The 13,180-nt window shown below is 44.0% G+C and overlaps 1 protein-coding gene across 4 annotated transcripts in view; it reads right to left on the bottom strand.

Annotated features, from left to right (window-relative positions):
• Positions 1-13,180, bottom strand: part of APLP2 (amyloid beta precursor like protein 2) — a 73,719-nt gene that overhangs the window by 12,851 nt on the left and 47,688 nt on the right. For 2 of the 4 annotated variants that reach the window (XM_008021519.3, XM_008021520.3), the window contains exons 4-11: positions 11,703-11,815; positions 10,394-10,593; positions 9,700-9,908; positions 8,116-8,283; positions 5,061-5,191; positions 4,035-4,109; positions 2,675-2,833; positions 1,684-1,812 (exon numbers count right to left, since the gene is read on the bottom strand). In XM_008021519.3, coding sequence (XP_008019710.1) covers positions 1,684-1,812; positions 2,675-2,833; positions 4,035-4,109; positions 5,061-5,191; positions 8,116-8,283; positions 9,700-9,908; positions 10,394-10,593; positions 11,703-11,815 — 1,184 coding nt within the window. The remainder of the gene's footprint in view (positions 1-1,683; positions 1,813-2,674; positions 2,834-4,034; positions 4,110-5,060; positions 5,192-8,115; positions 8,284-9,699; positions 9,909-10,393; positions 10,594-11,702; positions 11,816-13,180) is intronic. The other 2 variants (XM_008021522.3, XM_008021521.3) reach the window with 1 other exon arrangement.

Raw genomic sequence — 13,180 nt, 5'->3', positions numbered from 1 at the left:
AGATGGGAGGGCTCTACTTCCCACATTACTTGGTGTGGAAGCTTGATCTCACTTGCAAGAATTCTCTATTTACTACACTGATCAAAATCTCTCCTTCCCTTCTACTCTCACACAAAACTGGCTAAAATACAACACAATAATTTAATTTTAAAACAGGAAGTTTGGAAAGTGATTAAGTCTTTTCAAAAATCAAGTAGACCCCAAAAGTCTAAGCCCTGTCAAGATGCATGCATTTTCCATCCAGGCCTCTTAGACTTTCTCTTCTGCTGCTGCATCCAGCATGAAACAAAGCCTTGAGCTCCAGGTCCACACCAGATGCCTCTTACGGTCTCCAGCCCAGCCCCTTTCCACTTTCTTCCCACTCTTTAAAAGCCTGAGCTCTTTTATTCCCCAAAACAACCAGCTTCTGAAGTGAACTCTATGTATCTAAGAACACCTGCTCTGGGCTTGGGGGGAGTGGCTCACGCCTGTAATCCTAGAACTTTGGGAGGCTGAGGTGGGCGGATTACCTGAAGCCAGGAGTTCAAGACCAGCCTGGCCAATACGGTGAAACCCCGTCTCTACTGAAACCACAAAAATTAACCAGGCGTTATGGCAGGCGCCTGTAATCCCAGCTACTCGGGAGGCTGAAGCAAGAGAATTGTTTGAATCCGGGAGGCGGAGGTTGCAGTGAGCTGAGATGGCGCCACTGCAGTCCAGCCTGAGTGACAGAGTGGGACTCCGTCTCAAAAAACAAACAAAAAAAACCCACAAAACACCTGCTCTTCACTCTCTCTACACTAGCGTGTGAGCTGCTCAAGGGCACTCAAGGGAGTCAGCCCGGCAGCACTGAATGCCAGTGTGGAGTCTGGCACTCAGACAGACCCCAGCTCCACAAACGAAGCAGCTCAGCTCCAATACCCCAAAGGCCTCTAGGCACGTTATCTTTTCATCTTCACACACACAGCAACTGTGGGGAAGGAGGGTTTCTGGACTGACAGGCCAGCACCCGTGCAGTAAGTGAGCCCATGTACCCTGGCACTCACAATCGGCACAGCACTGTATTTACAATATGAGAGGAAATGAAATAAGATCAGTGTTGCTACTATAAGGCCCTCTAGGAAAACTAACAGGATGGGCTACGAGACTTCCTGTTTACACGGAAGCTAGCAGTCTTGTAGGCAAGTTCATTTTTAAGAATACAAGAAAGTAAAACTCAAGTTAATATATGAACAACACCAATATTAGAAATAGGAACCAGAAACAAACCTCTATAGATGAAAGTAAAGCTGGACAAAACCTAGGAATGTAAAAGTGTCTGTCTAAACAAAAACTATACTGCACAAAACAAGAGACCAATTTTTAAGATCTGCTTGATAAATATACCTAGAAAAGGATCTTGAATATTGGTTCTGGCAATACTTAAATCAGAAATAAATGATATTAAAAAATCGGAAATTGTTTAAGTACAAAGTAGTTAATATAAAAAAAGTATAAAAAAAGATGTTTTAAAAATAGTACCCTTGCAAAAACCAGCTCATGTACCCAATGTCTTCGGAAATCAAAAATAATTTTCTAAGGACTAATAACAAGTACAACTAGCAGTCCCGTTCAACCAGTAGTGCTGTTCAACCATTAGTCAAGGCATTATGTTCCCCACTGGAAATGCCCTCACGGCAACAATTTCTACTACATCTACTGTACCTGGGATTTCATCTGGGCCGCCTTTTCTGGATCAACAGCCAACACATGCTGATAATGACGGATGGTATGCAGGCGATCTTTGTTCTCAGCACGGACATAACGCCGTAAGGCCTGGAGAATGCGATGAGGCTGCAAGAGAGAACAGTTGTTTTAATATCCAGAGACTAGAGAATTGAAAATAGGCAGGAAAATAAAAGCTTAAAAAGTTCACTTAAGAATGTAAAGCTCAGCTAGGCACAAGAATGAAAGCTGTAACTCTGAAAGCTTTTTTAGCTTACCAAGTAACTAAAAAACTGTCTAGGTAAAATAGCAAAACTAAGTTCTAAAGTTATATCGGCTCCTTAACATACAGTATTTTCCAGAATCTCCAGCCCACTATTCTCTTCAGATCTGTCCTTTTTCCTGGCTCAGCCTCTGACGTCTGAATTACAAGCTAGGTAGTCTCCTGTGTCTCCCAAAGAGAGAAGACTTTAACTGGCTTACTTAAGGATACAAATATCCTCCTATTTCCTTCCATCCCCCAAAGCAAGGCAGGTTAGTGTTAAGGGACAAAATCATTTGAGACCACTCACACAAGAGTTTCAGAAAAAATTACTTTACCCCTTTCTTCATAATCTTATTTACAATGTAACTTCTTCAAAAGTCTTCATGAAAAGCATGTTTCCATTCTTTGAAAGGAAGTTCAATAACTGGATAATTACCAATCAATTTCCCGAGGTTATACTTTTCTAGTGTAAAACACTTTCACATCACAGGTGGTATACACAGGCATAAAGCGATGTCATGCTTAGCTTATACACACAGATATTAGAATGTAATACCTTTTCCTCCCTAATCGTCTTTTCTTAGCCTCAGCTTTGCCAGAACTTGTCATACAAATGTCACTTTTACTGACCTAAGTGTCATACACTGGTCCCCTACATACACCACCTCAGGACAGGCAGCACTAGGCGCAGGACTCATCAATGATTTGGCTCTGTCTGTGACTCACCCGTGGTGGGTCAGACTGCAAGGCAGCCAGGTAGTTCTCCAGAGCCATCCGACGGCGGTCGTTCAGCATCGCCTCCACTCGGGCCAGGTGGGTCTCCACCAGCTGCTGCTTCTCACTGGCTGCTTCCTTCTCTAAAGCTTTAACCATGGCTTGGAAGTGCTAAACCAAGAGAGCAGGAACCACATATGATTTGTGGCACCCGGAGGAAGCATAGGCAAGCAACCTTAGACCCCAGTGCTTCTCCTGTCAGTGCTCATGCAAGACAGTAACAGGTTCAGAGAGTGGAGCAAGGGTAATATCCACAGTCTATTTCATTCTACCTTCATTCTACCTCTATCAGGAGAATTACTTCCTTCTTTAAAGACAGCAAGTTAAATCTCAGTGTCAGAGGGCTTCTTTAATATATGTATAACTGAAAGTGCTAGTGCCTGCAAGCCCAAGGCCTCAATATGCACTATAAAAAAAGGAACACTGTCCTTCCCACATTGCAGCAAGGCACCAACTTCCAAACCCTGAGACCACTGACCAATGGGAGTTATGTGGTAAGTTCTGTTGAAGCATTCCTGTCATTAGGTTGGTGCAAAAGTACTTGTGGTTTTTGCCATTACTGTCAATAAAATCATGAAGGGCACGTTATCTGTGAGGTATCCGGCCAGGTTTATAGGTACAGTTTAAGCCTGCTGAACTAAATTTCCCTGAACAAAATGCATTGGCTTCTGTAGGAATTAAAATTGTTAGATATTCTAAATGATCAATTAAAAAGGTTGCTAAAATTACTTTTAACACTTTATTAAAGTGTTGACATTTGGAGGAAAGACATTTCAGCTAAACATAAAATGATTTAAAATTTACACAATCAGTTTTGTAAAAACCAAATCAGTCCTGGAAATTGCTATCCCTATTCCTAGCAACACTCTTCTACTGAAGGGGAATGCAGTTTGCTGCTATGATTTTAGTTATAGTCGACAAAGTTAGAGATGAATTGTATCAGAGATCTTTATTTTCTATCCTTTGACTTTCAATTAGTCTTAAAAAAATTCAGTACTGCTGGAAAACAAGTCACAGTCTAAGGTTGAAATTGGCAGAGGACTTTTGCCAGGAAAGCAGAACTAACAAGAGGCAGCTGAGCTAAGGTTACCTTCTGGCATGAATTAGGTGTGCTCTGGTGGGGGTTTGGTTTTCTTCTACCATAGGTGAGCAATACGTGAGGTGAAAAAGAAAAATAGGCCAGCTGCAACTTCCTTGTAAGCCCTCACCTAAAAGGAGGCGGTGTCCAATTCTAACTTCGTTGGGAATGGGGCTCTGACCGTATTTTCCAATGGTGAGGCTGAAAGCTACATCCCTGGAGAAAGCATCTTACCTGAATCAGAGTCTGCCTCTCTGCTTTGGGGAGGTTCTTCGCTTGAAGCTCTGCCTCTTCCCATTCCTTCTTTACCTAGAACAAAGGTCAAAAACACTGTCAGCAGTGATTAGCACCCTGAAACAACTCCTCCATTTTCTAAAAATATCGTCAGATGCTAAATCTAATAGGAAACTACAAAAGGAAACCAATCACACGATCCCTTATGAGCTTAGCATTGTTACTGCCTCAGAAAGTTCTAGGCCTCAACTATCCCCAGATGGAGCCTCAATTCCATGACCTCTTTGTTACATAACCTTGGGTAAGTTATTTAAAAGTCTCTGTGCCTTAGTCTCCTCACCAAAAAAATTGAGGTTAATACCTACTTTTCAGAGCTGATGTGGATAAAACAATGAGCATTTTTCAAACTGTAAGCCGAACATGGGACGTGTGGGATTGGGGTGGAGCTTAGGCCTAGCAAGAATTCCCTTTTCAATTCTCTTTCAATCCTGAGTAAATCCAAAAGAAAAGATGCACTTTGGTGTTCCTGCTGCTCTCTTATAACCCTTTTAAAGGAAAAGAAACATCCCTGAGACTCAGAACCTTCCACGACAGCAGTATCTAGCTAACATGTATTTGGACATGTTTGCTTTCATCTAATGTATTTGTATGGTTGGTCACTTTCTTCTCGTGGCAAATAGTACTAGCTTTTTATTGATAACAGTGACACAAAGTTTCCTTCTTTAAAATAAAATAAATTTTAAAGCAAGTTAATTGCCCAAAAAAAGGGGCAGATAATGGTATAGGAAGTACTCAGCAGAGTGTCTGGGACATGCTCAGTGCTCAGAGGGTAATTATACTATGATCTAGATGCAGGTGGGGAAGAAGTTCACCCAGAAGGCAGCTCCATTGGTAACTCTCTCCTGCCTCACCAGTCCTTAAACATCAGCACGACAATCTAGGAGAAGCTATTACTTTTCTTCATCTATGAGAACCATGCTACCCAGAGCCAAGTGCCATGAAGATGAAGGAATTGTCGAGGTTTACCCTGTCCATTCGGTTGCGGTGCCGAATCTCCAGCTGCTCCTTAGCCTTCTGGAAGCGAGCATGCTCATTGTCATCTGCGGAGGTCTCGAAATACACATCAACATCATTGGTTGGCAGAGGAGTTGGAGGAACTGAAACAAAATTACAGAGGGAGTTCTCTTTGGGATCAGGTGCACTGTGCTCTAGGAAGAAAACCCAGCTCAGGACCTGCAGAACGGACTCAAATTGTTTTGTGGCATTCTCTAAGTGCAGGGCGCTGCTATCTGCCAAGACTTCACTTGGTTAGATTACAGAGGGCAATCTTCCTTACACAACATCCATCAACCATGTCAGACCATGCTAATACAGCAATTTATTGGCAGCTACAGCACCAATGAGGCATCTACTTAAGACCTCAGGGCTGAAAAAGAGGTGGTTTCTTCTATACCTTCCCTTCAGTGCTCGAACCCTGGAAACCTAAACAATAGCTACTTTATTCATCATAACTGAGCATCTGAACAGAGACAAGTGCAGAAATCAGACCCTGTAGAGGCACTTTTATGCAATTCCCTATTTTTGAAGAAATTTATTACTCAGGTACCTCTGCTCTTCTGGCTATCTTTGAGTCTTAATTTGCAATGGAAAACAGGCTCAACTGAATGTTCTTTGCACACACGCTGGGTAGAGAAAGTCCCAATCATGCCAGCTGTAATTTTGAGTTTTCAGTATCACTGAAGGACTCTCAGCGCCACCAAAGTGACAGAACCAACAAAGGTAAAACTAAGTTGCTCTATTTGACAAGGACACCGTTCACCGATATGAAGATAGGGCTTTTTGATCCATGACACTGACCAATAGGGCTTCCCAAGCGTTCCCCAGAGCACAGGTTTATTGGAGCACCCCCGCCTGCTGGATGGGCATAATCTCTTATAGGGCCCAAGCAAGTGAGTGTCTGCACGATGGAATTTAGCCTGATAAGGGAAAGGACTAAGATGGCAAGTTTACTCAGTCAGCCTCTCAAGACATACCTAAGGTAACCCTTACTACTAGCCTAATTCATACAAGATTTCCCAAGCTGGTGTGGACTTGCTTGGTAGATTATGACACAATTTCAGAGCTAAGTGGAGAGTAAATGCCAAGATTCAACCGATTTTTAATTCAGAAGCAAATTCACCTAATTTCTAGAATTGCATCATTTTAATACATTAAAACAACTGTATAATTGATGAATAGAGCTACAAATTAGCCAGCCAGTTCAACTTTTTCTGTCGGAAGCATCTTTTATTTGCCCCTTTGTTTAACAGAACTAAAAATGACAACTAAAGTCATGAAGAATATGAGCCCTATGTAAGTTTTAAAAGGATGTCAATATCCCACTTTCAGATTAACTAAACTAGAATCTATAACTTAGTAAACGCCATTCCCCAAGGCACTCGGAAGCTCAGTGAAGGAGAATTTCAAGCGCTGCAGTCCATCGTGCGGATCAGCGACACGTGCCCGTGCTATAAAGGCCTGAGCGCTGGAGACGGAGCCTTTGGTTCATATAGCTGGACTGGATAAAGATAACAGCAAACACAGGCTGCTTCCACCCTCCCTGGGACCAGAGTGGAAAGGACAGTGGGCTGAAAGGCTTTTTTCTGAAGACACCCTGGGTCCCTGTGGAATCACACACGTGATCGCGAAACCGGCACATCCGCCAGCCTCAGCCCCTTCAACAAGAACAAAAACGTTCCCACTGGAAGGAAACCTGATGCTTCTCAACCTGCAATGCCCTCCAGGCAGAGGCCCCACAGAGCATGAACACTGCTTCTCCGAGGCAAATCTTATCCAAGCCACAGCAAACAGTTTTACAGACCTGCCACTCCGTCATGTCTCACAGCACTTCCTAGCTGGCCCTTCAGGTGGAGATCACCACCTCCACACTCACTGGGATTCCTCAGGCTTCAACCCAAGTTTTACAAAGTAGTAAGTCTCACAATAATTTCTATTTCTGAATCTTTCCTGAAAACGCAAAGTTTATTCACCAAGGTTCCCTAAGGACTCTTTTTATGTCACCTTTCAACTGTTACAGAACAAATCAGCTTTCCTGGAGTTGGAAGGGAAGCACTCAAAGCATTGCCATATTACATTAAGATGTGAAAGATGTTTTGATAGAAGGAAGGAAGAGGGAACATGAAGAGATTTGAATGAAAATCCATCAGAGCTATAGCCAAATCCTTCATAGCAAATTATTATTCCAACAAATTCCAGAGTAGGAACCAAGAAAAACGGTCTGGCCTGAGGATCTTCCTAATGTGTAGGTTAGTGCTGCAAGGTGAGAGACTGAAGCTCTTAACGAGAAAAAGGAGTAGCCATGGAGAAAAGGGAAACTCTTGGTAGAAACTCTTCCTACCAACGTCCAGCATAAACCCAACTCAACTGAACCACTGACCTTCCCGTCACACCAAAGCACACACCCACTGAAATCCTCTCACTTCCTAAAGCTGTGTGACCCGGTTGCACAATATTGAAGAAACACAGTGAGTCACTACCACTTGGCTGCTAGCTCTCTTCTAGAGTGCATTATGCAAGATATTTCAATATTCTAGACTGCCCAAAGTACTTCATTGTCACTCCTTTCAAGAGCAGGCATCCCGTGAGCTGGCATGCGTCACAGGGGTCAGAGGCAGGGCAGTTCAAAGACAGGAACGTTCAGTGCCTCTGAGTTAGAGCCAGCCCAAGGCACAGCTGCCTTCCCCCACCAACACTACAGTGGCCCGGGGCCTACAGACTCCAAAGCCGGACGAGAAAGGACAAGCCCCTGGCCGTGCCGCCCGCTATACCAAGGTGGGTGCGCACCACCACCACCAAGCACCACCAGACACACGGTGAGCACAGGACATGAGAACTGAGCTTACCACTGCCGGAAGGAGAGCAAAGCCTAGACCTAGAAAGCACAAAGATGAGGGGAAGACGACTGACAGCAAACACCCGAGTGGGCAGGGACACCACACAGATGCAGCCACGAGGACGGCGGGGAGACGGACGCCGGACAGGACGGTGCTGCCGCACAGGACCCCCGCAAGGCGGGACTTACTCATCGCTTTACACACAGCCATACAATAATCCTCAGACTCAAAATTGTTCCTGTTGCCGCCGCAGCCGCCATATATAAAGCGCACACACTTTCCCTTGGAGAGGTCGAAGTACCAACGAGGCATCACGGCCCGGCAGGGCCCCGTCATCGCCTCCTGGGAGCAGACAGCTGTGTGAAAACGGTCAGAGTGTCAGCAGGACAGAGGCAGTGACGTCAAGTGTTTCAAAATGCTACAGGCCAGCAAGCCGGGGAATGGGCTGGGGGAGGCCTGAGACAGGACAGAGCCCAGAGGCCCTGGCTGGCAGAATGCTCCAGCTCAGGCCAGCCTTGCTGAGGACAAGTTGCTTCCCCATGGAGTAGAGACATTTAGGAACTGGGATAAATATTTTTTTGGCACCCTCTGGAGTCTAGATCTAAGTTTAGATTGACGTAGAGCAATCCCTTTGTCTCACAGCTGTGAGAGCCTCGCATTTCTGATGGGTTCAGTGGAGTTATCTGCCTCGTTTGTCTATTCAGGAGACAATGTGAGTGGAAAGGCTGTTTTAAGTGGTGATACCGGAGAAAAGACTAAAGCATCTAGAACAGACAATTGTTTCCAGTTTTTTTTTTTTTTGGAGACAGAGTCTCCCTCTGTCACCCAGGCTGGAGTGCAGTGGCCGGATCTCAGCTCACTGCAAGCTCCACCTCCTGGGTTTACGCCATTCTCCTGCCTCTACGCCATTCTCCTGCCTCAGCCTCCCGAGTAGCTGGGACTACAGGCGCCCACCACCTCACCCAGCTAGTTTTTTGCATTTTTTAGTAGAGACGGGGTTTCACCGTGTTAGCCAGGATGGTCTCGATCTCCTGACCTTGTGATCCGCCCGTCTCAGCCTCCCAAAGTGCTGGGATTACAGGCTTGAGCCACCGCGCCCGGCCTTGTTTCCCATTTTTACGTTCTCTAAGGCAAATCATAAACTTCTCAACTGGTTAAGTAATTTCCCCCAACTTGGGTCCTAAATAATTCTTCAGCTCTTAATTGCTTTCAATTATACAATCAGCAGGAGGCTGCATGTTACTGGCTCTGGAACTACTGCAACCTTTTCTTGTTTTAATTGGCAAGATGAAAAAAAACTGCAGGCCCTAATCTGTTACCAGCAGGTCAATAAATTTCATCCTCCCAACTAAAACATCTGGACAAATAGGGCAGCCTATAGATTAGAACAAACGCAGGAAAAGAAAAACCAAGTAAGCCAGTTCTATTCTAGGAGGACAGGACTTGAGTGGTATCAAAGAGGGGAGCTTCCCTTGGGGAGGGAATACTTTAGGCTGAACATGGAAGAATCCTGCTGAAGGGCGGACTATGCTGTCTGTCTTACTCTCTAGTCCTTGTTCTCTAATTCAATCCTACACCTCTCCCTGGATGTGCCTGCCTGCCCACTTTGTTAAGACGGCACCATCACTGCACTGAAGAGCTGAACTCACCTTCAGTGCAGAGATACCACATCTTTCCTTCTATGACTGACTTACCTGTAACAGACGCAATGCAAAAGTCTAAGTGAATAATTACCATGTGGATTTCAAAGCCATGGCTCTACACGCGGTTACCTTTGACATCGTGAGTAATTTCCTTGTCTGACATGGGGCCATCGCTGTTGGGTTCAGTGGGGTTCTCCTCATTGTAGTCATCTCCTTTAAAGGTGTCATAGTAGTAATCTCGGTCTTCCACCACTTCCTCCCCTTCTTCCTCATCCTCATCATCCTCATCCACAGCTGCTTCTGTGAAATCTTCCAGATCTGCTTCAGTAGGAAATTCACTGAAGGCCAAAATAGAAAAAAGGAAGGTTAATAACTCCTATGTGCAAAGCACAACAATGAGTCCCGTCTCTATTCTGAAACACAAAAACAGAGGCAGGAAATAAGCTCCACACACATTTCACTGTGCCACTAAGACCCTGAGTCCAGCTACATCAGCAAACGGGAAGCATTTGAATCTAATCATGATAAAACAGTAAGACAAATCCAAATTCAGGAATATTATGTTAAACAAATGGCGTGGACTCTTAAAAAATATCATAGTAACCTGCAGAAAATAACACAGCCCAGAATGATGTAAACACAAAAGTCACAGGTACTCCTGTGACTGGCGACGGCTAGAATGAAATGTAAGCTTAATCAACTCTAGCAGAACACAAAGGAATGCCCAGCTTATCCAGAAGTGAGGGACTAGCAGCCAGCAGCCATCTTTACAGAAGGGCTAACAAAAAGGCAAAATGACTTCACAGCTCAAAGTAGAAGTTACCTTTTATAAATATCATAGTCTTCCTCTTCATCTTCTTCTTCTTCCTCTTCCTCCTCCTCTTCCTCCTCCTCTTCTTTTGACACAGACCCAATAATCTTTGTCTGAGGGCAGCACACATATTCAGTGCCATGGAACTGGTCTACCCCACATGGGAGCAGCATGCCGTAGCTATATAAGGTCATTCCCTGAGTCAGACATGCCTAAAATAAACCCACAGACCATATCAGAACATATTCCAGAGTAAATATAGTCAAATATACTCTGATCTCTACCCTCATCCAAAATAAACCCGTATCAAACCACTTCGCAATGCTTTCTCTTATGAACATGTAAATTTTCTGTCAAAAAATTGTAATATTATTGTAAGATTTATACATGTTAATTTACAACCGGGAAACATGATCTGGTCCAAAAATACTGAAATCCCAAACGTGGAAACAAGTAAGGAAAAGAGACTTTTTCTTCTAATAATGACCAAAACCAGATAAGGTGGTCAATGTTAATTTATATTCATCACTGGTGCAAGCACTACTTCAGTATTTGATCAAAGGAAGATTACTGACAAAAGAGCAGAGCCAACCATGTTACAGAAGATAAGAAAGGGTATTTCTCACCACCAGAAAAGTGAGATGGCACGCAATCCTGCCTGTGCATATGTCCAGACCCACATTTTCTTTTTTTTTTTTTTTTTTGAGATGGAGTCTGGCTCTGTCGCCCAGGCTGGAGTGCAGTGGCCGGATCTCAGCTCACTGCAAGCTCCGCCTCCCAGGTTTACGCCATTCTCCTGCCTCAGCCTCCCGAGTAGCTGGGACTACAGGCACCCGCCACCTCGCCCGGCTAGTCTTTTTGTGTTTTTTAGTAGAGACGGGGTTTCACCGTGTTAGCCAGGATGGTCTCGATCTCCTGACCTCGTGATCCGCCCGTCTCGGCCTCCCAAAGTGCTGGGATTACAGGCTTGAGACACCGCGCCCGGCCCAGACCCACATTTTCTATAACTGGCGATTTCCATGCAGGCCTTAGGGTTAGGATGGTTTCCTGGGAGCCTCACCAGCAGCACACAATATTCTCGCTCAGCCACCTCCTTAACATCCTCAACTTCAGGAGCTGGACTGTCAACGCTGAACTCTCCTATACAAATACGTACTTCTCTCCCAAAAATTTCTAACTTATAAGACAGAAGTAATTATAAATCTTAAGGAGATAAGAGGGACACAAAAGTAACTGAAAAGCATGGTGAGATTTGGAGAAAACTGCTACCTTCTCTCCTAATAGATACAACAGCTGACTTTCCCCCGCTCAGTTCTCTTACCTCTTTGACTACTGTGTGCCAGTGCTGGTGATTCTCGCACACCTCCATCCGCTCTTTGTGGAAAAACTGGCACTTTTCTGGAACTAGCAGAACATCACTTACAAATTCACCCACTGGAAAAGAGAACCTTTGTCAAAGTGGATCTGACCACGATTTCAAGGTGAAAATGCCTCTCGCTGAAGTTTGTGATGATAGTTTACATAGCCAGGAGCAGTCTAATGTATACGAGCAGGTGCACATCTCATACCTTCAAAGGCTGACTGGACAGTACAGTTCTAGCCAAGCAGCCACAAGAACTCACCAATCTGTCAAGAGCCATGATGCCAGGGACCTCTGCAAAGCCCCGACTGCAGCCCCGCTGCAGGGCTACAGCAACACGTGACGGGGAATATAACAGGATCGCCACCACACCCACCTCAAACACACACAGCTACTCTCTCTCCATGGCTCTCACTTCCGTGTTTCTGCCCACACCTCTTCTAATCAAACGCCGAAGAAACTAAAACCGGCTGTTCTACTGAAGTACAGATGAATCTTACTTCAGACAAAACACAATGTAATAAATGAATCCAGTAAGAATAATCAATGATTAATTACAAAGGGGCAAAGGTACCTTTACAGTGGGAAGCCTTGGAAAACTACCTTAGCCAGATAACATAACCAATTTAACGTACTGATAATGAGCAAACTGGTATGTGTGACGTCCTACAAAAGACTATATTACCTACACAGCGTTTCTGCCAAAATATATGTCATTTGAATTTAATCACGCTGAAACAATAAGACAAATCCAAATTCAGGGATATTATGTTAAACAAATGGCATGGACTCAAAAAATATCATTGTAATGAAAGTTTTTGTTTTTAAAGACAGACTAGGGAACGATTCTAGATGAAATGTAGTATGTGATCCTTTTAAAAAGGAAGATATAAAAAACACTAGTTGGACACTCAGGAAAATTTCCCAAACATGACAACTATATTGTCATTACGTATAGGAGAATGTCCCTGGCTCTTAGGAGAAACCAGCTGAAATACTTAGAAATGAACTGTCATGGTAGCTCAACTTACTTTCAAATGGTTTAGCAACACAAAAATATATATGAGATGCAGAGAGAGAAAAACATCAGGCAAAATAGGAGAATCTAGGTAAAGGGTATAAAGGTATTCACTATTACATTTTCTAAAACTTGTCCCAAAAAGTTGGGAGAAAGATACACATAGCTGTTTATTTACGGGGGAAAAAAGTGGTATCTGATTTGTTTCCAAATAATTAGGGTTGTGAGGGAGTGGGCCTATAGAAGGAGGAAGAATGGCTCATGAACTGATGACGGTTACACAGCTGAGCAACCAGTACGTGAGGGTGAACGGTATCATCGTCTCGTTTGGCCATGTTTGTAACTTGCCACAATAAAAGGTTAGAAACATATAATATACACATCACTGGATGGTCACCCCAAGGCTCTGATTCAGCAGTGT

This window comes from Chlorocebus sabaeus, chromosome 1, assembly GCF_047675955.1.
Source record: "Chlorocebus sabaeus isolate Y175 chromosome 1, mChlSab1.0.hap1, whole genome shotgun sequence".
NCBI classification, from domain to species: domain Eukaryota; kingdom Metazoa; phylum Chordata; class Mammalia; order Primates; family Cercopithecidae; genus Chlorocebus; species Chlorocebus sabaeus.
Note: the sequence above shows the minus strand (reverse complement) of the source record. Positions and strands in the feature narration are given on the sequence as shown.